Source organism: Budorcas taxicolor, chromosome 2, assembly GCF_023091745.1.
Source record: "Budorcas taxicolor isolate Tak-1 chromosome 2, Takin1.1, whole genome shotgun sequence".
NCBI classification, from domain to species: Eukaryota; Metazoa; Chordata; class Mammalia; order Artiodactyla; family Bovidae; genus Budorcas; species Budorcas taxicolor.
This window is the reverse complement of record NC_068911.1, coordinates 8,620,015-8,642,971: the sequence shown is the minus strand read 5'-3', so window position 1 is coordinate 8,642,971 and position 22,957 is coordinate 8,620,015. Positions and strand designations below refer to the sequence as shown.

The 22,957-nt window shown below is 52.0% G+C and overlaps 1 protein-coding gene across 1 annotated transcript; it reads left to right on the top strand.

The window, feature by feature from the left end:
* Positions 1-913: 913 nt before the first annotated feature.
* HSPB1 (heat shock protein family B (small) member 1) lies at positions 914-2,540 on the top strand. Its single transcript, XM_052657704.1, has 3 exons — positions 914-1,327; positions 2,064-2,127; positions 2,226-2,540. Exons 1-3 carry the CDS (start codon positions 976-978, stop codon positions 2,413-2,415), a joined length of 606 nt encoding a protein of 201 aa, XP_052513664.1. The 5' UTR covers positions 914-975; the 3' UTR covers positions 2,416-2,540.
* The last annotated feature ends 20,417 nt before the right edge of the window (positions 2,541-22,957 follow it).

Below are 22,957 nucleotides of genomic sequence, written 5' to 3'. Positions count from 1 at the left end.
TTCAAGTTCCCCTCTCTAGGGCTCCTCCAGAAAAATAGATAGAATGGGGAGACATGACCATAACCTTGTTCCTGACCCCTTCTCAGTACTGGCCCTCAAGGTTTGTGATCTGAGTCTACTCCACTGGGGTTCAGTGGGCAAACGGCCAAACCTACACATACCATTGCCTCTGCAACAGGGACACATACATGCTTTCCTTCCTGCCCCCTCCTTCAACTTCAGGGGGCTAATATTAACAATATATTCACTATCGTGTACCCTGGACTAAAATGTTTACTTGCATTGAGGCTGAATCTTCAAACCAACCTAGCGATGAAAGCATTATCATCACCACCATCATCCCATTTTCCCGATGGGGAAACTGAGGCAAAAGACTCTGAACTTGCACAAGTTCATCCAGTGAGTGGCAGAACCTGCATGTGAACTCAGGCGGTCTACCTCCCGAGACTGCCCTAACCACGCTGCTTCTTAAGGCATTATATTACAGACACACTGCCTTCCAAATCCTGGCTCGCTCTGCCAGTTCCTAGTTGTGCGCCCTGGGACTCACTGCTAGACCTCCCTCTCTCCCCTTGGGACTCACTGCTCGACCTCTCTCTCTCTCTCTCTCCCTCTCGGCTTTGTCCTCCCCGACTGTCCACAGATAGCGGCCCAGCGCTTTAGCACCCAGGCCTCCGAGCGTCCAGCAGTGGGCAGTGCTCCGACATCGAGGCTCTAGTCACTTGTTTTCTCGAACAAGAGAAGGTTCCAGATGTGGGCAGGGCCTTCCTCGCCCCGCCCCGCGCCCCGGTATGCAGTTGGGGGGAATGCAGGGGGAGGGGCTGCCCCCTGGCCCGTCATTGCCATTAATAGAGACCTGAAGCACCGCCTGCTAAAAATACCCGGCTGGAGACCCATAAAAGCGCTACGGGGTCCGGCGCCCGCCACTTCTCCCGCTTCTCCGAGCTTACTCCGGACGCACCCAGACTAGCCAGCATGGCCGAGCGCCGAGTGCCCTTCTCGCTCCTAAGGGGCCCCAGCTGGGACCCTTTCCGCGACTGGTATCCGGCCCACAGCCGCCTCTTCGACCAGGCCTTCGGGCTGCCCCGGCTGCCCGAGGAGTGGTCGCAGTGGCTGAGCCACAGCGGATGGCCGGGCTACGTGCGCGCGCTGCCCGCCGCAGCGATCGAGGGTCCCGCCTACAGCCGCGCGCTCAGCCGACAGCTCAGCAGCGGGGTCTCCGAGATCCAGCAGACCGCCGACCGCTGGCGCGTGTCCCTGGACGTCAACCACTTCGCCCCCGAGGAGCTGACGGTCAAGACCAAGGACGGCGTGGTGGAGATCACTGGTAAGCATCCCCCGGCCCCCGCCCCAGGGACGCCGGCCCCCTCGCCTCTCGCGGGTCCCGGGGAAGAGCCCTGGGTTGAAACATGGGCGGAGAGCCGGGAGAGGGGGCCGCTGGAAAGTGAAAACTTAGCCGAGGACGGGCGGTGGGGGGGGAAGGCGGGGAGCCCCCGGAGCGGGGCCCGGCCTCTTCGCCCTACCCCTGGTCTGTATTCTCTGGAGTTGGGGTTTGCTGGAGTTCCTAAGGAATCTTTTAGCCCTAAAAAGTCTCCACTAAGGAAAGCAAGTCTCCCTTCCAGCGGAGACTCCCCTCAACCCCAGCCCTCGGACCTGAGGACCTGGCCCCCAAGGGACCAGCCCCCCCCCCCCTCGCGCCCCACCCACCCGGGCCCGCAGTCGGTATGAAGAGGGCGTTGCCCTCCCCGCCCTGCCCCCCATGCCCCCCACGTCACGGTCCCTGCTCCCAGCCCGGGTCCGCGGAGGGGTCGTGTGCGCCTGCCCCGAGCCGCGCTTCCACCCCCACCCCCCACTCGCCAAGCCCCTGAACCCGAACTTTCCAAAAGCTTCTGAGTTCCCCAAAGCTTCTGAGTTCCCGGGACAGTCTCGGGCACCCAGATCCCTCCGTCAGTCTTGCCAGCCCGGAGTCCTGGCGACCAGGTGGGGCGCGCTTGGCTGCGAGCCCGCGGCTAGGCCGCCCCTCCCCGCCTCCTCTGACCTACTTCCCCTCCCCCTCCTCCCAGGCAAGCACGAGGAAAGGCAGGATGAGCACGGCTACATTTCCCGTTGCTTCACTCGCAAATACACGTGAGTCCTGGCTCCGGATCTGGGGGGCGGGGGGCGGGAGAGGGGCGCGCGGGGACGCCCTGGTGTGTAACTCTTATCCACCCTCTTTGCCCGTCCAGGCTGCCCCCCGGTGTGGACCCCACCCTGGTCTCCTCCTCTCTGTCCCCTGAGGGCACACTCACCGTGGAGGCCCCGTTGCCCAAGTCAGCTACCCAGTCGGCCGAGATCACCATTCCCGTCACCTTCCAGGCGCGTGCCCAGCTTGGCGGCCCCGAAGCCGGAAAGTCCGAACAGCCGGCAAACAAGTAAAGGCCCTTTGCCCAGCGGCCCACCCCACAAGTAGCCATCACTGACCATCCTCACCCGCCAAACCTTTATGTTCTTTTGATACGTTTGCCTTCTGTTTTTCTCAAATAAAGTTTGAAGCCACTGCCCGCCACTGCCTCAGACCCTGCTGGTTTTGTGAAGGAAGAAGGGTTGGTGCTGGTTTGATGTTTGCTGAGGGCCCGCTGGGCACCAGGCCCCAGGCTGGGTCCTGCGGGTGCAGTATCATCTGTCACTGGGCACAGCCCTGCCCTCCTGTACCCCTTGTTCATTAAGAGAGAAGCAGTGATTGTTCACCGGAGTTAAAACGCCCAGGGCTGGAGGGGGGAGCAGGGGAAATTATGAGAGGCACTTGACCCAGGCTTGGGCACTCAGGAACCACCTGAGCAAGGGGGCAGGTGAGGGAAGACAGGGCTGGGGGAGAGGGCTTCCTGGGAGCTCAGATTCCTAACTTCATCACAGAGGGGCTGGACCAGGTAGACGTGAGGAGAGGTGTGGCCACCCCTGGTGGCTTTCTGAGGGGCGATTCCCCCAGCCCAGCCCGTGTAGGCAGCATGGGACCTGGGTCCTCAGGTCCGAGAGTGCCCCGCAGAGAGCGATGAGCAGGTGTGGCTTAAGTTTTGGTGGAAGAGAGAGGCAAAGACCTGATGTGGGAAGCGGCGGCCGCAGGAGGGCCTACCTTGCCTGTCCCTGCCAGGAACGGCCACGCCTGCCTTGGCCCTCTCCTTTGTCTCTGCCCTCCCCACCACCCTCTCCTACCCACTCACTGTCTCCCTGATGAAGGAGGGTCTGGGAAGACCTTGGGGAGGGAGGAAGAAGATGCAGGCTTTGGAGCTCAGTCTGAACTGCTCAAGGTCTTGAGAGACCTTACAGTCTTCACCAACAAGGTCCTAGAGCCTGGGGCTGTGGCCAAGACAGACCCTGTTCTGATTGCTCAGCCAGGCTTTGCCAGGGTTCCTGAAAGGAGCAGCACCTGCAGGGCAGGGCCTTGAGCACCCACCCACAACCATATCCCCGCACACTGCCCAGCTTCCCAGTCTCTACTCCCTGGTGCAGGCTCCATGTTCGGACACCATGACCTGGAGCAGGCGTAAAGCCAAGGCAGGTCCCAGCCCTCCAGGGCCCCGCCGAACCTGGAGGGAGGCCCACAGAGAAATAAACACCTGGAATAAGGGTGGTGCTGGCCCAGCTGGCAGCGCGGGTCTGGACCTGTCGGCCCCGGGCGCTGCCCAGTCCATCCACCCTCCCACCGCTGGTTCCCTGAGCTCTATCTCTTAAATCTTCCGCCCGCCTCCCTGACATGCACACCCCCCCATCTCAGGTGTCTCCTGGACGCCTCCACTTTGCCAGGCCACGACCCAGAGTCAGCCCGTCCGCGTCTCACCCTCACTCTGCTGGCTCACGCCCTTGCAGCTGGCAACAGGATGGACCTGACTTCTACGGGTGTGTCTGGGTCCTCCTGTCTGGTCAGAAAGAGCGATCGTGAGGCTGCCAGCTCCTCCACCGGTGCCCTTGATGTGTGGCAGAGCTGGTGCCAAACCTTTGACAAGGTAATCCTCAGGCCAGCCCTGAGAAGAGGTGCCGTTACTCCTGCTTGGCAACTGGGCAGCAAAGCCTCAAAGAAGTGAAGAGACCTGGGACTTCCCTGGTGGTCCAGTGGCTAAAACTCCAAGCTCCCAATGAAGGGGGTTCAATCCCTGGTCAGGGAACTAGATCCCATGTGCCACAACTAAGACCCAGTGCAGCCAAATCATAAATAAATAAAATTATAAAAAAAAATAAAGAGAGCTCCCTGGGTGCACCCAGTAGTCCTGGAGGGCCATCTGAGTGACCACAGGCACCAGAGAGCAAACGAGCTCAAGACCCAGGCCGGGGCAGGGGTGGGGAGCGGGCCTCCACAGCTTGAGCCCAGGGAGGCTCTGTGGGGCCTCAGGAGGAGACGATGGTGATGGAGGTGAGCCTGGGGGCCAGGGCCACTCAAGGAAGCCAGCCAGGCTGCAAAATGGAGAGAGCTGCCGGCTCTCAGGAAGACCCAGAGTCCAGGGCCATGGCCGGGGGCAGGCAGGGGTCAGCGCCTGGGTGCAGTCAGTGCTCCAACTGGAATATAGGTCTAGGGGCTCAGACCGTCCTCTAGGACACAGCTGGGGTATGAGGTCCATAGGAGGTGAAGAATTGGGGCTGCAGTCTGTTGGAAACCCAAAATAAGTGATGAGGAAGCAGGGATGGAAGCTCAGTAGGCTGCCTGGGACATACCGTCAGGAGCAGGGCAGAGGGAGGACCGAAGTCTGAGGCTGGGCTGGTCCTGTGTATGCCCTGAGCTCAGCTCAGAAGATGTGGGATCTGGGACTTCCTTGGTGGTCTAGCGGGCTTCCCCAGTGGCGCTAGTGGTAAAGAACCCGCCTGCCAATGCAGGAGACGTGGGCCCATCCCTGGGTGGGGAAGATCCCCTGGAGGAGGGAATGGCACCCCACTCCAGTATTCTTGCCTCGAGAATCCCATAGACAGAGGAGCCTGGCAGGCTATAGTCCGTGGGGTTGCAAAGTGTCAGACACGACTGAAGCGACCACGTGCACACTCGCACTGGTGGTCCTGAAGAGGAAAAGTTAAAATTTTACATCACCTCCTGTTCCTTCTGCCTCTGTAACTCAGCTGGCTCTTTGCAAAGTCTGGATCACGTAGGTCACGTAGTCTCAGAACGTGGGGACTTTACTAGGAGCTACACCTTATCTCACTCACCCTTGTCCTGCTCTTCGCAATTGCTCAGCCCCTGCAAACCTGCTTCATCATGCCTGTCCGTGTAAAGGTCAGGCATCCCCCTCCCTTAAACCAGCCTATTAGCAGCTAGTGTTGCCCACTACAGTCTGTCTATAAAAACTCTGTAACCCCTTTGTTCGGAGCTCAGAGCTTGGAGTGTTAACTCCTCTGGGCCCGCCGGGGTAATAAACCTGAGTTCTCCAACTCTCCGGGTGTGGTGCTTGGTTTCTCGATTACTGGTTTCTGTAACATTTCTGGAGGCCCCAGCGAGATTCCAAGCACGCCAGCCCCTTGAGCCGCTGGACTGGTGGGTGGCTCAGCCTGGCTAGAGCAAAGGAACCCGGAGACCAACAGGAGGCACGCCACTTGACGGTATTCCGGGTTCTCTTTCAGACCAGTGTTCTGACCGACCCTCTGGACAGCCAAGCCCTGACAGGACTCCGGGGAAGGAAGGCATTGTGACTGATAACCTCCTTGGAGCTCCCAGGAAGGCAGCAACAGTTAAGGAAACCTGGGGACTCTGGAGAAGGGAGGCATTGTGATAGCCTCTGAATGATTGTGAGTGTGTGATTGCTGATTGAACAGAGAGAGAAATTTTTCTTTTTGGAAACTGCAAAACCAATTCTTTTTGCATATGCAATTAAAAATAACTAGCTTGTTAAAAGGCCTGCCCAGGAAAAAGCTTGAAGTTAACCCTTTCCATGTCCTTGAAATACGAAGCCCACTTTGCCTGAGACCTCGGCCTTGGGCAAATTAGAACTTCAAGCAAAGAAGAAAAAAGGAGTCAAAGAGAGATTTTAAATCTCACACTGAGAACTATAAGATCTCTGTCTGTCTGTCTGTCTGGATTTATGTATGTCTCAGCGTATGTCTTTTGTTTTTTTCTGATAATATTGTTGAAGTTGTAAATGAGTTCTAATTTAACTGGCCTAAAGAAAAGAAAGCGCTTACAAATCAAACAATTCTAAATACAAGAAAAGTTAACCTAAACAAATTCCAGATTCATGTGAACTGGGAAATATTCAATATTAAATATCTAATATTAATGTTTTGTTTGCTAATCTAATAAGGATGTAGGATGTATGTTTTAATAAAGAAAGCATAAGAAATAAAATTACATTTTATAAAGGAAAAGGAAAGTAGTTCTGACTTACAGATGGCTGTTATAGAAAGTGATTAAAAATTTTGTGGAAAGTGGACCCTAAAAAAAGTTTTGTGCATAGTTAGGACTAAGTTTAAAGTAAATTTAATTAAGTTTACCTAAATGAGTTTAAAGTAAGCTGGTGCAAAACTTGAATTTGGCCTTTCTCTCTGTTAAGAGGACATACTTTCTTCAGATGTTGAACTGCTTTTAATAATAGATTTAAGTTTCTTTACCTCTTAATTGTTCTGTATTTACCTTTGAAATCTTTTGTTAACTTTGGCTAAGTAAATAAGTAGTATTTCACAGCAACTTATATGATCCTACCTGACTGAATATAGTTATAAACCCTTTTGACATTTATTGAAAAAACTTCCTAAATAACTTGACTTCTAGCTAACTTTGGGATGCTTCAGAGGGCCCCTGAAACATCCCAAAGAGCTATTAAGCTACCTGGGTTCACTGGACATGTTAAATTACATGGGAAGTACTGTTAAAGAGGTGAAAAATCTTATACTGTATGGTTGATGTTACTAATATAGATATCCTAAAATTATGTGAAATTCATATAGATCTGATATGCCCTGATAAAATATAGTCAGTTATAATTCTAGTTATCATATTAAAGTGTTATGACCAGGTTTCTTTGTCAACTGCAATAGACTCAGATTCTAAACATGCCTTCTATGGTTTTACTCTCATGCCTTTGGAAAAATACTGCTAGTTCTTCAAGATTTATGGAGAAGACTTTCTAAGATTAAGCAGATAAACAAATTTTGTTATTAACAGTAAGCTGGTACCAGACTGGAATTTGGTCTTCTCTCTGTTTAGAGAACAAAGTTTTCTTAGAATGCAGCTTTTGATAACAAATTATTAATTTCTTTGCCTGTAAGTGATTTAGATTTGTTTTTAAAATCTTTGTGTTACTTTGCTAAAGTAAATAAACATTATTTAAAATTATGGTACGTGTAGACAAAGTTCATTCTGCTTCTACAAAAAAATAACCCCTCATGGTTAGACTTTTGCTATCTTGAGGTCCTTAAAACATGGCAATAGTCTGCTCCTAAATCAGGAAATTAAAAATGGATAAACCACAGCTAAAAACCAAAGAGCCAGGGCTACGGAAATCTAAGAAGGCCCCTGGGCTTTTCCCAGCTCCCTGACAGACCTCATTTTTATCTGATGGGATTAAGCCTTCCCTGGCTACAGTGTTACTGCCGTCACAATGAGTTCTCCGAAGAAAGAAAAAATTATGTTTCACTGAATTTTAAATTCTAGTTTTGTTAATTAAGGTCTGTGCTTACTAAGACACTTCTGAGATAGTTCCTTGTCATGCTATATTGCTAAAAGGTTTAATTAAGTTATTAAAAAGGAAACTCTTAAGATTGTTTCTAAAGCTTAACTCAGTAACCGGTCTTTGGATAAAGGTCAGATGCTCCATGATGTACAACCAGGAGATTAGCACTTGGCTATAATCATGTAACTGAGTCAGATGACCTGGGGTATACCGGGCTATACCCAATGAAAGTTCTTGACTTAAATTCTTGCTTGTGACCTTACTAATAACTGCCAGCTATATTATTTTCTATGTAGCTTGTTTCAGAAGATTATTTCTTACGTTACCAAATGTGTGACTGAGCCTGTGATAAATGCTGATATGCAGTTCCATGTGAGATCAATAACTGTAATAATGTAACTCTAGATGTGGGAAGAAGTAACAGGAGGAAATATTTTCCTGGACCAAGAGGCTAGTAAGACAGGTATGGTCCAGAGACTTTTGCTACTTACAAGGCCTGTTCTAATGACAACACATTGAGTGGCCTGTCAATGGAATCTTTGTTAGACCTGGGAATGAGCCTTCCCAGCACCATGGGACACAATGACCTTGAAATGCCCCCCAAACATGGTCAAATATGTGGCTATGAAGGGGCCCTGCTGACTGGAAGCTGGCCCTTGCCAGCTGCCTCTACAAAACTTAAATCGTGACCACTATAGGATGCTGACCTTCAACACCCCCTTGAAAGGAGTTCAGGATGGAGACAAAAAATAAGACACTCCGTGCTCTGGGAAAACCCTGGAAAAACAGGCCTTCAGATAGTCAGATGTTTTTAGGTAAAGATTTTTATGAGTCCAAATTCTTACATCGTCTCATACCTAGAGAAACACTAATGTCACAAACCAATGTCTGGCCCTGGATCTCCTGGCTAGGCCCCCCAGCAGCTTTCCTACTTCTATTAATCTTTGGGCCCTATATCTTTAACTTCTTGTTAAGTTGCTCCAAACAGTAGTACGACAAGAATATCTCCTGGCCATCACCCAGACAGTGCTAGAACAAGCTGCCCTATCATTCTGTGCACTCTCATCTCCCTCTGTAAATGCACCCTGAGGTCCTCAGGCTATTCTCCCTTTAAGATCTTATATGGGAGACCACCGCCAGTGATACAAAAGCTGAAGGGAGACCACCAACAACTAGCTGACCTGGAGATGTCCCGACACCTCCAGGCCCTGGAAAAGTCTTCCGCCATATCACCCAAGAAATCTTAGAAAGGATACCGATTCCTTTGGGCAATTGGGTTCAGCCTTATCAGCCAGGAGATGAGGCATGGGTTAAAGATAAGACAAAAAAAAAACCCACTTCAGCCAGTTTGGACAGGTCATCCTGGCAACCCCTACTACCGTTAAAGTTATAGGTGCCATCCCTTGGATCCACCGCACCGAGTCAAGAAGGGAGCAGCTTCCTGTGATGAGGACACCTGGAAAGCAGCTCGGGACCCCAAAAACTTCCTCAAGGTCCAGTTCCAAAGACAACAGCCCTCACCCACGAAGGACGCTGAGCCCTGCTCTAGTCACTCTGGAAGCTGAGTAGTCAACGCTCGACAGAAGCTTCAGGATTCTTCAGCCTTGCTCCAGCCACGCACTGGCAGCTGGCTGGTCAATGCATGGCGGAAGCCTGAGGATCCGGCTATCAAAATATCGATGGATTTTCATTGTCAACCCTGGCCTCGATCCCTAATCGGTATTATTGTTGGTCCTTACAGGACCAACTAGACTCCCTGGCTGAGGTGGTTTCACAGAATAGGAGCGGGCTAGACCTACTGACAGCTGAAAAGAGAGGACTCCGCCTCTTCTTGAATGAAGAATGCTGCTTTTATGTAAACCAATCAGAAATAGTCAGGGACATGGCCCAACAGCTAAGGGAACAAATCATAAAAAGGAGAGAAAAACTAGCTAATTCCTGGGGTAATTAGAGCAATATCTGGAGCTGGCCCTTGTGGCTTCTCCCTTTAACAGGTCCTCTCATCATGCTCTTTGCAGTGCTATTGTTTGGCCCTTATATTATCAATGCAGTTACCCAGTTCCTAACCTCTTGGATTGAATCCGTAAAGTTGCAAATGGTAATAGCTCAATATAGCCCCCTAAATGATGGGGAGCTCTGAATGTCCTACCAAAACATGAGATGATGCTTTCTACAACGAGTGACAGAAGCATCAAGAGGGGGGAGTGAAGAGGAAAAGTTAAAATTTTACATCACCTCTTGCTCCTTCTGCCTCTGTAACTCAGCTGGCTCCTTGCAAAGTCTGGATCACGTAGGTCACGTAGTCTCAGAACGTGGGGACTTACAATACTAGGAGATGGACCTTATCTCCCTTACCCTTGTCCTGCTCTTTGCAATTGCTCAGCCCCTGCAAACCTGCTTCATCATGCCTGTCCGTGTAAAGGTCAGGCATCCCCCTCTCTTAGTTTCAACCAGCCTATTAGCAGCTAGTGTTGCCCACTATAGTCTGTCTATGAAAACTCTGTAACCTCTTTGTTCGGGGCTCAGAGCTTGGAGTGTTAACTCCTCTGGGCCCGCCGGCGTAATAAACCCGAGTTCTCCAACTCTCCGGGTGTGGTGCTTGGTTTCTCGATTACTGGTTTCTGCAACAGTCCAGTGGCTAAGGCTCTGTGCTCCCAATGCAGGGGGTCTGGGTTTGATTCCTGTTAGGGGAACTAGATCCCGCATGCTGCAACTAAAGATATCCTGTGCCACAACCAAGACCTGGCGTAGCCAAACAAATAAATAAATATGTTTTAAAAAGAAGAAGATGTAGGCCTGGTAGCTCCTCTGGGCAGGCTGGCTCAGGTCTGGGTTCCCCACTGGGAGAGACTGGCTCTGGGGTGTTGAGAGACCTGGTGAGACTCTGCTCTACTGCTGTTCCCGCCTCTCCAGGCCTTTCTCTGATTTCCAGTGGGTTGCTCTCTAAAGGCCTCCCATGTCCTTCAGGGCTGCAGACTCAGACACTGGCCTCGGTTCAGTGAACGCTAGGATCCGGGCCCCTCTGCTCAGCTGAAGAGCATCTGGGGGGCAATGCCCCTGTTACAGGTCAACGACAAAGGCTCCCTCTCAGACCTCAAACCCCTGAGGCTGCCACTCACCCCTCCCCAGCTCCCCTAGGGACTCATGGGGTGCGCAAGCCACTCTCAGCTCCAGGTCAATGATCCCTGGGTCTCTTCTTTCCTCTCTCCCTCCCAGTTGTGAAATCTGCCCTCCCTATTGGCACCTTCTCTGGGCCCAGCACCCAGCCCGTCAGTCCAAGTCCCTGCTTGAGCCCACGGGGGCAAGTGGAGGACACAGCCTCGTGACGCACACCACAGACAGGAGCTTGCACAGCCGGGGGGCGGGGGGCGGGGGGCGGGGGGGTCTCGGTGGAGTGGGAAAGAGGGATTTCTGGAACTGTATCTTGTGTGACAGGCAAGGCAGGAATTGCATGGGTAAGGGTTGGAAGGCTGGTGAGGTCAAGCTGGAGGAGGGGCTGCCAGCAGACAGGGCAAGGGAGGGAGAATGGGGGGGTACCATCTTGGGGGGCACTGAAGGCCACACTAAGTGCAAGCTGATAAAGGGTTTAAGCATCCTTGCTTTAAAAATGGGGTTCCAGATCCCAGAGGAGAATGGTCGGGAGGGGCCTGCCGAGAGGCAGGGGGCAGTGTGCGGCTGAGATGCAGTGGGCACAGGTCCTGCCAAGGGAGGGGGGAAGAGGGCCACAGGCCAGGGGGTGGCAGCAATCAGGCCTCTGCAGGATGGGGGTGACAGACCAGATGTGGAGGTGCTGGGGGGCGGGAAAAGGAGGGGACCTCTGAAGTCCTGAGCTCCTGACTGCCATGATGCCCTGTCTGGGGCTTGCTGACCTCCCTGTCTCCGCAAAGTCAGGCAGCCCCCAGACCTTGGCTGCTGGAGGAGTGAATTGTTTCCAGCTACTCTCATCTTCCCTGCTACTGAATCAGCCCCGGGGGTTTGCCAGGCGCAGACTGCTCCTGGAGAGGGTGGGGTGGAGAGTAAAAACTGCCCAGAGAATGGCTGCAGAGGACCTCGGGGCTGAGTCCAAAGGGCATGGCAAGACCACTTTTGGGATGGGAGAGGGGCAACCAAGGGAAGAATGGAGAGGAGGGTGGGGTAGGTCCGGAGTCCCTGCCCAGGCTTGGCCAGGAAGTTGACTGAGAGCCCAGGGTGGGGCAGAGTTCAGGCTGGAGAGGTCCTATGGAGGTAGGAGATAGACTGGCTCTGGCTTGGACATTTACAATCAGCCACCCTTCTGTTTGCATTTTCTGGGACAGGAGATAAGTGGGCTCCAACTGAGGAATTTACAGTCAGCCTCCTGATTGCTCTCCAAAATGGAAGTAACAATAGGTAAATAGCCAGGGTGAAAACAGGGTAAATAGCCAGTCTTTGTCTCTTGTTAACATCTCAAGGCAATAATCATGGCAAGGACAAAGAGAGGCAAAATCCTGTCTGAGTGAAGGATTACAGGTTCTCTTCTTCCCCCTAGTTAGGATAAGGGAGGCACTACACATGCGCAGAAAGGCTCCTTGGAGTCAAGTCAGAGGATAATTCCAGGCCGTAATGAGTCTTGCTCCTCCCAGAAGCCTTCACTTCGAGATCCATCTTGGCTGACCATTTGCACCCCAGGGGAGGGTCCTGAGACAAATTAACTGTGGGGGGTAGGGGGAGGACAAAACAAGATGACTGGCCTGAGGGAAGACAGAGATCTGGAACACTGCCCCCTTATAACGCATTTAAAATTTCCAACTCTCTCTCTGAATGTGCCCGAGTGCTTTTCTGCGTGTCCTTTTCTTTTCAATAAACTTTCTACTTTACTCTTTACCTTCTGCCTCCTCGCCTGAATTCATTCTTGACTAGTCAGGCAGGGACTAGGGACTCTAGCCCCAACTGCTGGCTCCTATGGTCCAGGGGTTAGGAGTCCGTGTCTGGGAGACTAAGTCCTTGCTTCAAGCTGCTGTTTACTGCTGCGAGTGCCTGAAATCATTATCTGCTGGCCTTACCCTGGACCCTCTGCCCCTCTACATTGCACCCAACCCCTACATGCACACAGAGGAAGCTGGGACAACCCTGCAGCCAAGGCTTGGCCCTGGGTCCGGACCTGCTCAGCAGCGACTGAGTTACCTCTTAGGATCAAAGCAGGGACGGAGGATCAGCATGGCTGTGGGCAGCTGGGCGAGCCTGGGCGGGCCTTAGTCAGACTCTGGCACTGGGCCCTGCCGCTCAGACCCTGACGACATGGGGGCTAAGCCCTGCCTTCATGACTGCTCTCCTAGAGAAGCGGCCCCTAGGAATGTGCGCTCCACATCCCAAAGTGTGTACCATCTGTCCATCTACCACGTCTCTGGGTTCCAGCCCTGAAGAACAAGAGCCCGGAGGCGGGAATGACGCCATCCATGGCAAGTTCCTCTTAGTCTCTGGGCAGCTTTGACTCTCCCCTCCCTCCTCCACCTGCCCAGGTGCCTCTGACTTCATCGCATGCATCGAGCTCTGCCTCCTGAGGGTGAACTATATTCTCATGGGCATCTCATGAGACACCTCTGCTGGGAGAGCTGGAAGCATGAAAAATCTGACTCACTGGAAGAGTCGACTCATTGGAAAAAAAAAAAACTCTGAAGCTGGGAAAGACTGAAGGCAGGAGGAGAAGGGGACCACAGAGGATGAGATGGTTGGATGGCAACACTAACTCAATGGACATGAGTCTGAGCAAGCTCCAGGAGGTGGTGAAGGACAGGGAAGCCTGGTGTGCTGCAGTCCATAGGGTCACAAAGAGTCAGACACAACTGAGAGACCAAACAACAACTTCCGAGACAGCTCTGCTGGGAGAGCTGGAAGCGTGAAAAATCCCAGGAATCCCAGGTTTGGCTAAGAAGGAACAACTCCAGATTAATAACAGAATCTCTGGATGGCCTTGCATAGGAGCGTGGAGGGCGGAAGAGCCTCACTGGCCAGTTGTCAGCACCTCCATCTCTTCTGAAGGGCAGACAGAGGGCAAGGGAAACTCAAGCGCCCAGACAGGCCTCCCAACTCCCAGCCCAGAGAGAGAAGGTCATGTCTGGGGACCCTGGGGAAAACTGACCTTCCCTAGGAGAGGTCCCTGCAGCTTCATATCCACCCCACCCCACCACCCTTCCTTCCAGCCTTGCACGCCAACCACCCTGGAACACCTCCCTGCACAGCCTAAGTGGCAATGGTTGGGTTAAGATGCAGACCTGGTGGTCCAGAGGCCACCTCAGTGGAAGGAAATCTACCCTCACCTCCACATCAGGGCTGAACCGGGCAGAGCCTGCCAGGAATAGGGCAGAGTCTGCTCGGTTTAAAGAACCGACAGAAGTTGCAGGAGCGGCTTTGCATTCAGGAAAATGCATTGAGCTGAGGCCAGGTCCGAGTCTGAGTCAGCTCTGTCCCATTTGGAGGCATGGCCTGGGGTCCAGCCCTGAGCTGGGCTCAGTTTCCATTCTGAGGGGTCTGGGTGGCTCCTGAGGCCCCTCCTGTTTGGATTGTCGGTGTTGCCAGCTCTGTGCGAGCTGGGAATCAAAGGAGAAAGGCCAAGGTTGGCGGCTACCGAGGATTCCCTAACAATGGTAGGAAGGCCAAATTCCCAGGTGGACCCAAGTGTATAAGGATGGCTTTCTAACCAGGCCAACCAGGACCTGGTACAAGAAAGGCCTTCAGTCTTTGCCCTGACCCCGGGGCAGGTCTAGACAACCCCTTTCATTCCCCCTCATCAGATGGGTTCATGAAAATCCTTTGGAAAGTCCTTTAGGGATGGCCGTGTTGAGACTGGGAAGACAGTGGGGCAGGGGGATTGAGAACTTCATCGGGTGAATGGATGTGGTCCCTGAGCCCCCTTCCCCAGCCCCCTCTGAGCCCCTATCCTCCTTGCCAGGTCCGTGTCCCTCTCTGATCCTCCACTCCCTCACTACGACCCCCTCCCAGCACCAAGCCCCTTCTCCCACACTGGAACTCCCTTCTTTCTGGGAGTTCTCCCACTTCTCTGAACCCCTACATCCATCACCAAGCTCTCCCACTTTTGGAGCCTCCTCCCCCACCTCTCTGGGCCCTGGAGGCTGAGCTACCCTTGCACAATCCTTTTGGTGGCCCTGTTAAAGGTCTCAAAAAACAAAAGAACAAAAACAAAACCCTTCTCTAGGTGTGACCAGCCTGAAAGGCTTGAACCCTGGAAGTGGTCTCAAAGGCCAGTCCCTCAGCTGGAGCCCCAAGGCTCTGGGTTGGGTGGGGCAGAACGGTTCTGGAAGAGTAATTGGCTCCCACCAAGCAGAGAGCAGGTCTCTAGGGTGTCAGGCTGTATCGACCCCAGAAGGGAAGTCTCCACCCCGCTGTGAAGAGGGTGGAGCAGGGCCAAGGCAGGCCCTGAGACGGCCCCTGCAGGATGCCCTGGGTTCGGCCTCCCCAGCCTCCCTCCTCTCCCCGCCCCAACCCCAGATAGGACAGTAAGTGACTGCCCCCTGGTGCTCTCCCAGAGATCCCCAGATACCTGACACCACCCACCCCAGGGAGCTCAAGCCTCCCTCCTGGAGCACCTACCTCATTTCCTAGGTCAGCCTTTGCAGGGTCTGGGAGCCTACTCCACCTTCTGTTCCTTGGCCGCATGGGTGTTATGAATCACACTGGCCCAAGGCAGTGTGCTGGGCACCTGCTAGCTGCCAGTCACACCTTAGCTTATTAAACCCTCATAGCAACCGTGTGCCACTGAGAGGCAGCAGAGGATTACAGCCGTGCTTGTGGCCACTGATCACACTGGGTTCAAATCCCCACCACGGCACTTATGAGCTGTGTGACCATGGGCAAGTTACTAAATCCATTTCTTCCTCTGCAAAATGAAGTTGGTTATATGAATTTAATACATGGGAAGTGAAAGTCGCTCAGTCGTGTCCCACTCTGCGACCCCATGGACAAAACAGTTCATGAAATTCTCCAGGCCAGAACACTAGAGTGGGTTGCCGTTCCCTTCTCCAGAGGATCTTCCCAACCCAGGGATCGAACCCAGGTTTCCCGAATTGCAGGTGGATTCTTTACTAGCTGAGCCACAAGGGAAGCCAATACATGGGAAGCTTTTAGTTACTTATTTTTCGAGTAAGAAACAGTCATGGGAATTATGGGAAGATAACTTGGATCTTATTAAGAATGGAAATCACCCTTATTACAAAGTGAAATCACTGGTGATCTTTGTAAGTCAAAGTTTGAGGGAGGAATTCCCTGGTCGTCCAGGGCTTTAAGACTGTGCTTCCACTGCAGGGGGCACAGGTTCTATCCCTGGTCTGGGAACTAAGATTCTGCTTGCTTGCATCTCAGCCAAAAGAAAAAAAAAGTCAAAGGCAATATGAGGAAACAGTGACTGTTCTTTCAGTTCTGTTACAAAATGGAAGGAAATGGGACTTGAGCTTTTAGAAAGTAATCTTCTTTAGAGAAGATTTCCATTCAAGACTAAAGACACTTAACGAGTTTAAATGATGTGAGGATGGATGGAGAGAAGCAATGGAGCAATTGATAACGGAGATTTAATTTATAAACAGGAACATAAAGTTCCAAGAAACAACAGACTGTGAGGGAATTCTCCAGTGGTCCAGGAGTTAGGACTGGGCTGCCATTTCACAGATACGGAAACTGACTTCTGAAGGACTAACGAACTTCTTAAGTTATGAGAAGTTATGCCTCACAACTAGAACAGGATGGAAGAATTCAAATCCTAAACTTTTAAGCTTTCTACCACTGAAATCCCTTCATCTGGAAAATGACACATGTTGCTGGGGACAGAAATCTCGCCTTTCTAAATAGCCAGTAGCCACACCGAAGCTGGTCTTCCGTTCCTCACTCCTGATTTGACACTGCCTCAGGCAACCCATCTCCCCTCCTAGCCTCAGATTACACAGCTCTAGGTTGGGAGATGAGAAGGGCGGAGATTGGGGTTGTCTGAGCTTCCTAATATTTCTGACATCCGCTTCTTGGGGGGAAGAGCTCTGGCTGGCCACCGCTCAGAGCGGCCATCCCGGAAGTGTGGGGGAAAGAAGGGCGTTGAGTGGGAGGGGGTTTTGCAAGCGGCAGAAAAGGCTAGAGACCAGGGCGGGGGCCTGGCCGTGGAAGGCCTTGATGTCCGAGGCAGCTGAGTCTGGCCTCGGCGTCCTCTGGACCGTGGGGGCATGCGTGTGAGGTGATGGAACTCGGTGGCCAACCCCTGAGTCCCGCTAACTGCTGGGAGGGTCAGGCAAGCAAGTGGTACAGAGAGACCCCCGGCTTTCTCTGCAATGTGAAAAGAACGGAGACCTCCAGGGGCTGGTGCCAGAACAAGATCCACGTAGGTTAGAAAGCATGGCGAACCCGCCCTGGACTTGACAGGCTGCGTCGTTGTTCCAGAAGGGAACTCTGAGGGTGAGGCATTGGGTCGCGGGCCCCGCGGGATCCCGAACCCCGCCCTTCCAAACCAGCTCCTTCGGCCGACCGATCGCGGCAACGGACAAGGCCCGCAGAGGTCGCTAACTCCCTATAAGGCGTTGTAATGCCCTACAGAGGCCTAGCCAGGTTACTCCGGGTGACAAAGGCCCGCGAGGAGGGCGGAGACCCGGGGAGAAGAGAGGGGAGAGTGGAGAACAGAGGCGGGGTGGGTGTGGCTTAGGAAGCCCCGGCGGTGGGAGGAGAGCCCGGGCGGAGCGCAGCGGTTGGGCTCCGGCAGCCGCCAGGCTGATCCCGGAGCAGAGCCCTAGCAACAGGCCGACCATTGGACGAGCGGGGCAGGCTGGCTGTGATTGGGCTCGCTGCTGCCCCCGATTGGAAGGCGGCCCCGTCTCCGCCCTTGCTCACATCCGGGGTGGTCTGGCCTGGCCTGGCACCGTCGCCGATCCGGGGTTGTCAGGTTCCCCTTGGCCTCCAGGGGCAGCGCCCCCGGAGACACGGCTGACCGGCGCGCGGGCTCGTGAAGCTCACCCATGAGGAATCGCCGGTGTTGACGCGCGCCTGTGTGCCGGCGTATAAACGGCCCCGGGCACACGCAGGGGGCGAGATCCTGGCCCCCGGGGCCTAGGTGTTTGAGGATAGGTGACCCGAGAGAAGCCCGAGGATGGTGCTCCCCGATGGGTTGGAGCTGGGGCGGGGCGGGCCGAGCTCCAGGGCCCTGCTGCCGTCTCGGGGTCTGGGCCCAGCCCGGGGCGCGCGAAGGCTTGCAGGAAGCCGAACCTGGCCGCACCAGGGTTTGGCTGCAGAGCCGGGCAGTGCCCGGCGGGGGGCAGCAGAGGATGGAGCCACAGAAGTCGGCCCCTAGGTGGGGCGGGGTCGGGCCCCGGATGGATGCTGAGGCCTCCTAACTCCAGGGCCCTGCAAACCAAGTAATGGGGCAGGAGCAGCCAGGCCAGTCGCTGGTGCGTTCTTGAGTGCTGAAGCCCTGAGGGATGGACCAACGCAGTTTTGTTTTCTTACCTTGGTTGTTATGGCCCTGTCACCACTGGGCTAAATACATTTTAGATCCTTAACCTTTAGGATATTGGGGGCGGGGGAGGGTGGAGTGCTCCTTTTGCCTTTGCCCATTAGTGTAATGAAGTGCGTGTCTGATTTTGAGGATCTGGACAGCATTTAGGGCAATTACAATGGAAAGGAATTCACCCACAGTGCTTGCAGTCAGCGACAAGCTGCTCCCCGCTTTATACGTGTTACCCAGCCGTTTACTAAATCTATTTTGTGTATTGAATGAATGTAATCCCTAATTTAGGTCAAAAGAATATTTTTCACTTGGCCCACCCACTACCCTCTCCAACCTAGCACTCATCACTGAGGGACCACAACATTCCCCAAAAAATTAAAAAAGAAAAAAAACACGGAGCAGGGAAAACCACCTATAAACTGTAACACCTCCATATTTTCAGAGGCAAGGACTTTTGGAAGGCAATATACTTTCATAAGGGAATCCAAAATGAGCTGTCAGTCGGGCTTTAAATAACTGAAGGGACCATCCAAACTCCCCATCTCAATTCTGGCTTCAGAAGGCTAAAAGCCAGTAAGCAGTAGGGTAACTTGTCCATCGTGGAGACTGCGTTAAGACAAGTCTAGGTTCATTCTCCCAAGGTAGATCCAGTGTGAAGGCAGCCTCTCAGGCATGATTGCGGGTTCCTGACAACTCTGGGAATATGGTGGGCTGCACTATTTCGATACCTAGGCCAGGCACAGGGGCAGAGCAGCTGCGGAGCACCAGGACTAACCAAACCGAGTAAATGGTTGCTGAGTCAACACAAGGGCTGAGCGGACACCTATCTAGTGTTTTATCTTTCCATCCAACGGAAGGAGATGGGTGTGAGGAGGCAAAACGCCTTAACCTAAAGGACCAGTCAGAAAACAAGACAGTTCCCCTGTGTAACGGGCAGGTAGCTTTGTTCTTGTGGGCTCGGGTCACACAGACCCTGGTGCTGACTGCTGCTTAAGAACACCTGATTCTGAAGGAAGAGCCCTGGGCCGGCCATCATTCAATTCAAATTCAATTCCATCTGAATCAATGAAAACGCTAGAGGGAGGGACAAAGAAAAATCTTCATGCAAGACCAAAAAAAAAGTGCCCCAACAGAGATGGGAACAAATCAAATGACATAGGAGGAAACAAATGGGCAAACTCAGAACCTGGCACTTTCTGTAAGACCACCAAGTGGCCTAGTCTCTGGAAAAGTCAGTGTTACACAAGTAGTGGAAGGAGTAGCAGCTTTACAGAAACCTAATCACTATTCCAATCGATCCATTTCATTAGATCAGAGGAGGGTGGTTAGGAAGTGCTATCAGAGGCATTCTGGGTATGTTTTGGGGAGATCGGAATATGGGCTGATATCAGGAAATTACTATAATTTCCTTAGGTGTGATGACAATGGGATCGTCCTAAGAGAATGTGCTTTTTAGGAGAAATATGAACATAGGGAGTGAAATGTCATTACTTTCAAGGTTCCACAAGACAAATATCAAGGAAATGTCGCAAAGCAGTGGATATTTACTTATCACTGCACCGTTCTTTTTAAATTTTTTTGAAATATTTCAAAATAAACGGCTGGGGGCAAAGTCCCCTGATACCACCTAGCTATCCTTTGAACAGGGTTAAATCTAACGCAAGAGGCACTAACTGGGACTACCAGTTCCAAAACATTCACATTTAAAACCACAAGGCAGGGAATCCTCCAGTGGGCCAGTGGCTAGGACTCTGCACTTTTACTGTCAAAGTTCCAGGCTCAACCTCTGGTCAGGGAACTAAGATCCCCAAAGTTACACAGTAGAGCCAGAAAAAGAAAATCGCAAGGCAGAACCTTGTATGACCCACGGGTCACTTAAACCTCAAAAGCAGCAAAAGTCCTCCCATCAAACTGATTCCAACTGAGCCAGATTAGGGACAGTGGTTCACTACCTGGGGGAAGGAAAATGGGTGGCTGGGAAACAGCCAGGAGAGACTTAGTGTTACCTGATCTTGCCAAACTACTGACCAGATAGTAAATTCTTTTTTAACTTTCACAGGCAACGTACTGTCTCTTTGCACTTTATCCCCCTTTACACCCCTTTAAAAATATAAAGCTAGGTAGGGATTAAGTATGCAGATGAAATACCAAAAATCCTACAGGCTGGTACTAGGCACTCAGTTGGTGTGACCCAGCCACTCTCGCCACAGTTCTTCACTGACCACAGGTATCTGGTTAATCAGAGGTAGGGTTTGTGGCCATTTAGATCCAACCACAGCTACCCATACCAGAACTGGAAAGTTCAAACCAGCAGCTAATTACTAAGTTGGTATACCACATTTTATTGCTGATTAGGCGGGAGACCACTAAGATCCGTCAGCTGTTAGAAATCAAGAACAGTGTTACCCCGGGTAGCGTTCAGAAGGCCGATTCTCCAAGTTTGCTTTGAGAACTGCGCCCAGTCGGGAGCTGCCGTTCTTGGCCACTCAGGTCAACGAGTGTGAGTCAACACACATACGTTCTGCTGACCGGCACAGAGGCCAAAGTGTGAGGTCATTACATATAAATAGAGCAGAGGGAAACTACACTCCCTCCACCAGGCAACTTATTTGCTACACTAAAAGGCTCCTTGCCACCAAGTCCCAACTGATGTCCCCCCCAACTCCACCTGCAAAGCTCTATTTAAAGCAGGAATGGAAAGCCCTGCTCTGGAGGCCTGAAGCCAAGTAGATCATTCAGTCCTTTACAATTACCCTCCTGCCCATCACCTTTACTGAATTCCTTCCCACTATCAGTTTTCTAAGTTCTAGAACGCACTGAGGAAGAGGGCCTCTACCATTGGTGCCTAACCCATGGTATCATTCAACTCCTGCATTAGGAGAGCTTTCTTAACCTCAGCTCTTTGGGGCCATTCTTTCCCAACTACTCATCACTGTGATGAAAGGTCGTCCCCTCCTTCTGCCAATACTTCACATATGAAATCTATCACGAGAGACTGAATGCAGGACGTTGGGAGAGTCCAGATGACTTCCAAGAGATCTGCGAAACTGTCAAATAAGGCTACTCTTCGGGTTTTTGTTTTGGAAAGCAATTACTTTCCATGAAATTGTTACATATCATAACATGTAATAGGTATCTATTATTTTTAAACAAATGAGTATTTTCAGCTTCTGGTTTCTGACATAAACTAGCCTCGAAACTTATCTTTACATAAGAGTGATGTGAAGGGGTCCTGAGATGAAAGTTTAAGAAACATCTGCATTAAAGAACCCTTAAAACTGGGTAGAAATCCAGCACTAGACAGCATTTCATCTCAAGAGAAGTTTCGTCCGTGAAAAATCCTCTCAGCAAATTCCAGGCACTCACAATGGGCATGCCTGTGTGCTAAGTCACTTCAGTGGTGTCCAATTCTTTGCGACCCAATGGACTCTAGCCTGCCAGGCTCCTCTGTCCATGGGCTTCTCCAGGCACGAATTCAGGAGTGGGTTGCCATGCCCTCCCCCAGAGGACCTTCCCAATCCAGGGATCAAACCTGTATCTCGTCTCCTGCACTGGCAGGCAGGTTCTTTACCACTAGCGCCACTTGGTAATCCCCTTCACAATGGGATGTTACACCAAAGGATCAAGGGTGGATTTGTTCATTCTGGGTTTCCCATAGCGTCTTAAGGAAAACCCTGAATGAACTTTGTTGCCAACTCAATACTAACACCTTTCAGGAGCTACCTTTCTTTCTCAAGAGCCTTGGTGAGCCTGTTCTCATCTTGCCTGTATTCCTATTCCTCTGTTGGCAAGACATGTCTGTCTCTACCCTAGTGACTCCCACATATGGAGGTCTTGCTTGGTCAGTGCATGCTGGGTGCTGGCTGCTGCTCAGTTTCATCTCCCAGTTGAGCAGAAGCACATGGGTCATGTGAGCTGTGGGACCTTAGGCACAAAGGTCACTTCTGTGTCCACAGCTCTATTTGCAGTAGCCTCTCAGGGCGGTCCTGAGGAACAATGAGCCAAATCAGGTGAATTCAGTTAACATGGCAGGAACCTAGTCACACAGCATGGCTCGTAAAACGTGATTAAAATTTCTCAAAAAATTGAAAAGCTGTCCTCTTCCACTGCCATGAACCAATGCAGCCCCCTCCCTGCCTTGCTAGAGCATATCCACACTGGCAGGGGAGGAAAGCCTTTGCCCTGGTGTTTCCTCCTGTAGACAATCCCTCCTCAGAGCTGGTGAGGGCAGAATACCCCACACGTCTGGGGGTACAACTTGCGCCTTGAGCTTGTCCTGACAGCCACTGTCAGCAATGGCAGGTCGCTGAGTGCCCAGCTCAAGTCAACTCAGGCTGCTGACCTCCTCAGAAAAGACTTCCCTGGCAGTCCAGCTGCTAGGACACCACGCTTCCACTGTAGGGAGGCGGCGTGGGGCACGCAGGCTCAATCCCTGGCCAGGGAACAAAGATATCACGTGCCATGTGACTTGACCAAAAAAACCCCAAACCAAACAAAAAAATACCACCCAAGACACTACGTGAAGATTTTAAAGTGTAGAAACCCATCTCATGCAAGGCATAATGAGATATCCGATGGGCACCTAACAGAAATCTCAAGCCAGGCATGTGACCCAGTTTTCATTGAGACCTACATTCCCCACCCCCAGGGCTTGGAAGTTTAATAGTCATTTACCCAAGAATCAAAAGGAGCCATGATTCAAACTTAGGGTTCAATTCCTACAAGAAACGATGGAGCCCCAAAATGTGCGATCCTTATTCAAGGTCAGTAAACCCAGGTTTGATTCCCAGACATAGGCACTTTCCAATATACAGTGTTTCGCCCCTCCCCACATCCAACCGCCTTCTTTGAGTGGTGAAGGGGGGAAAAAACACCAGGTCCAATC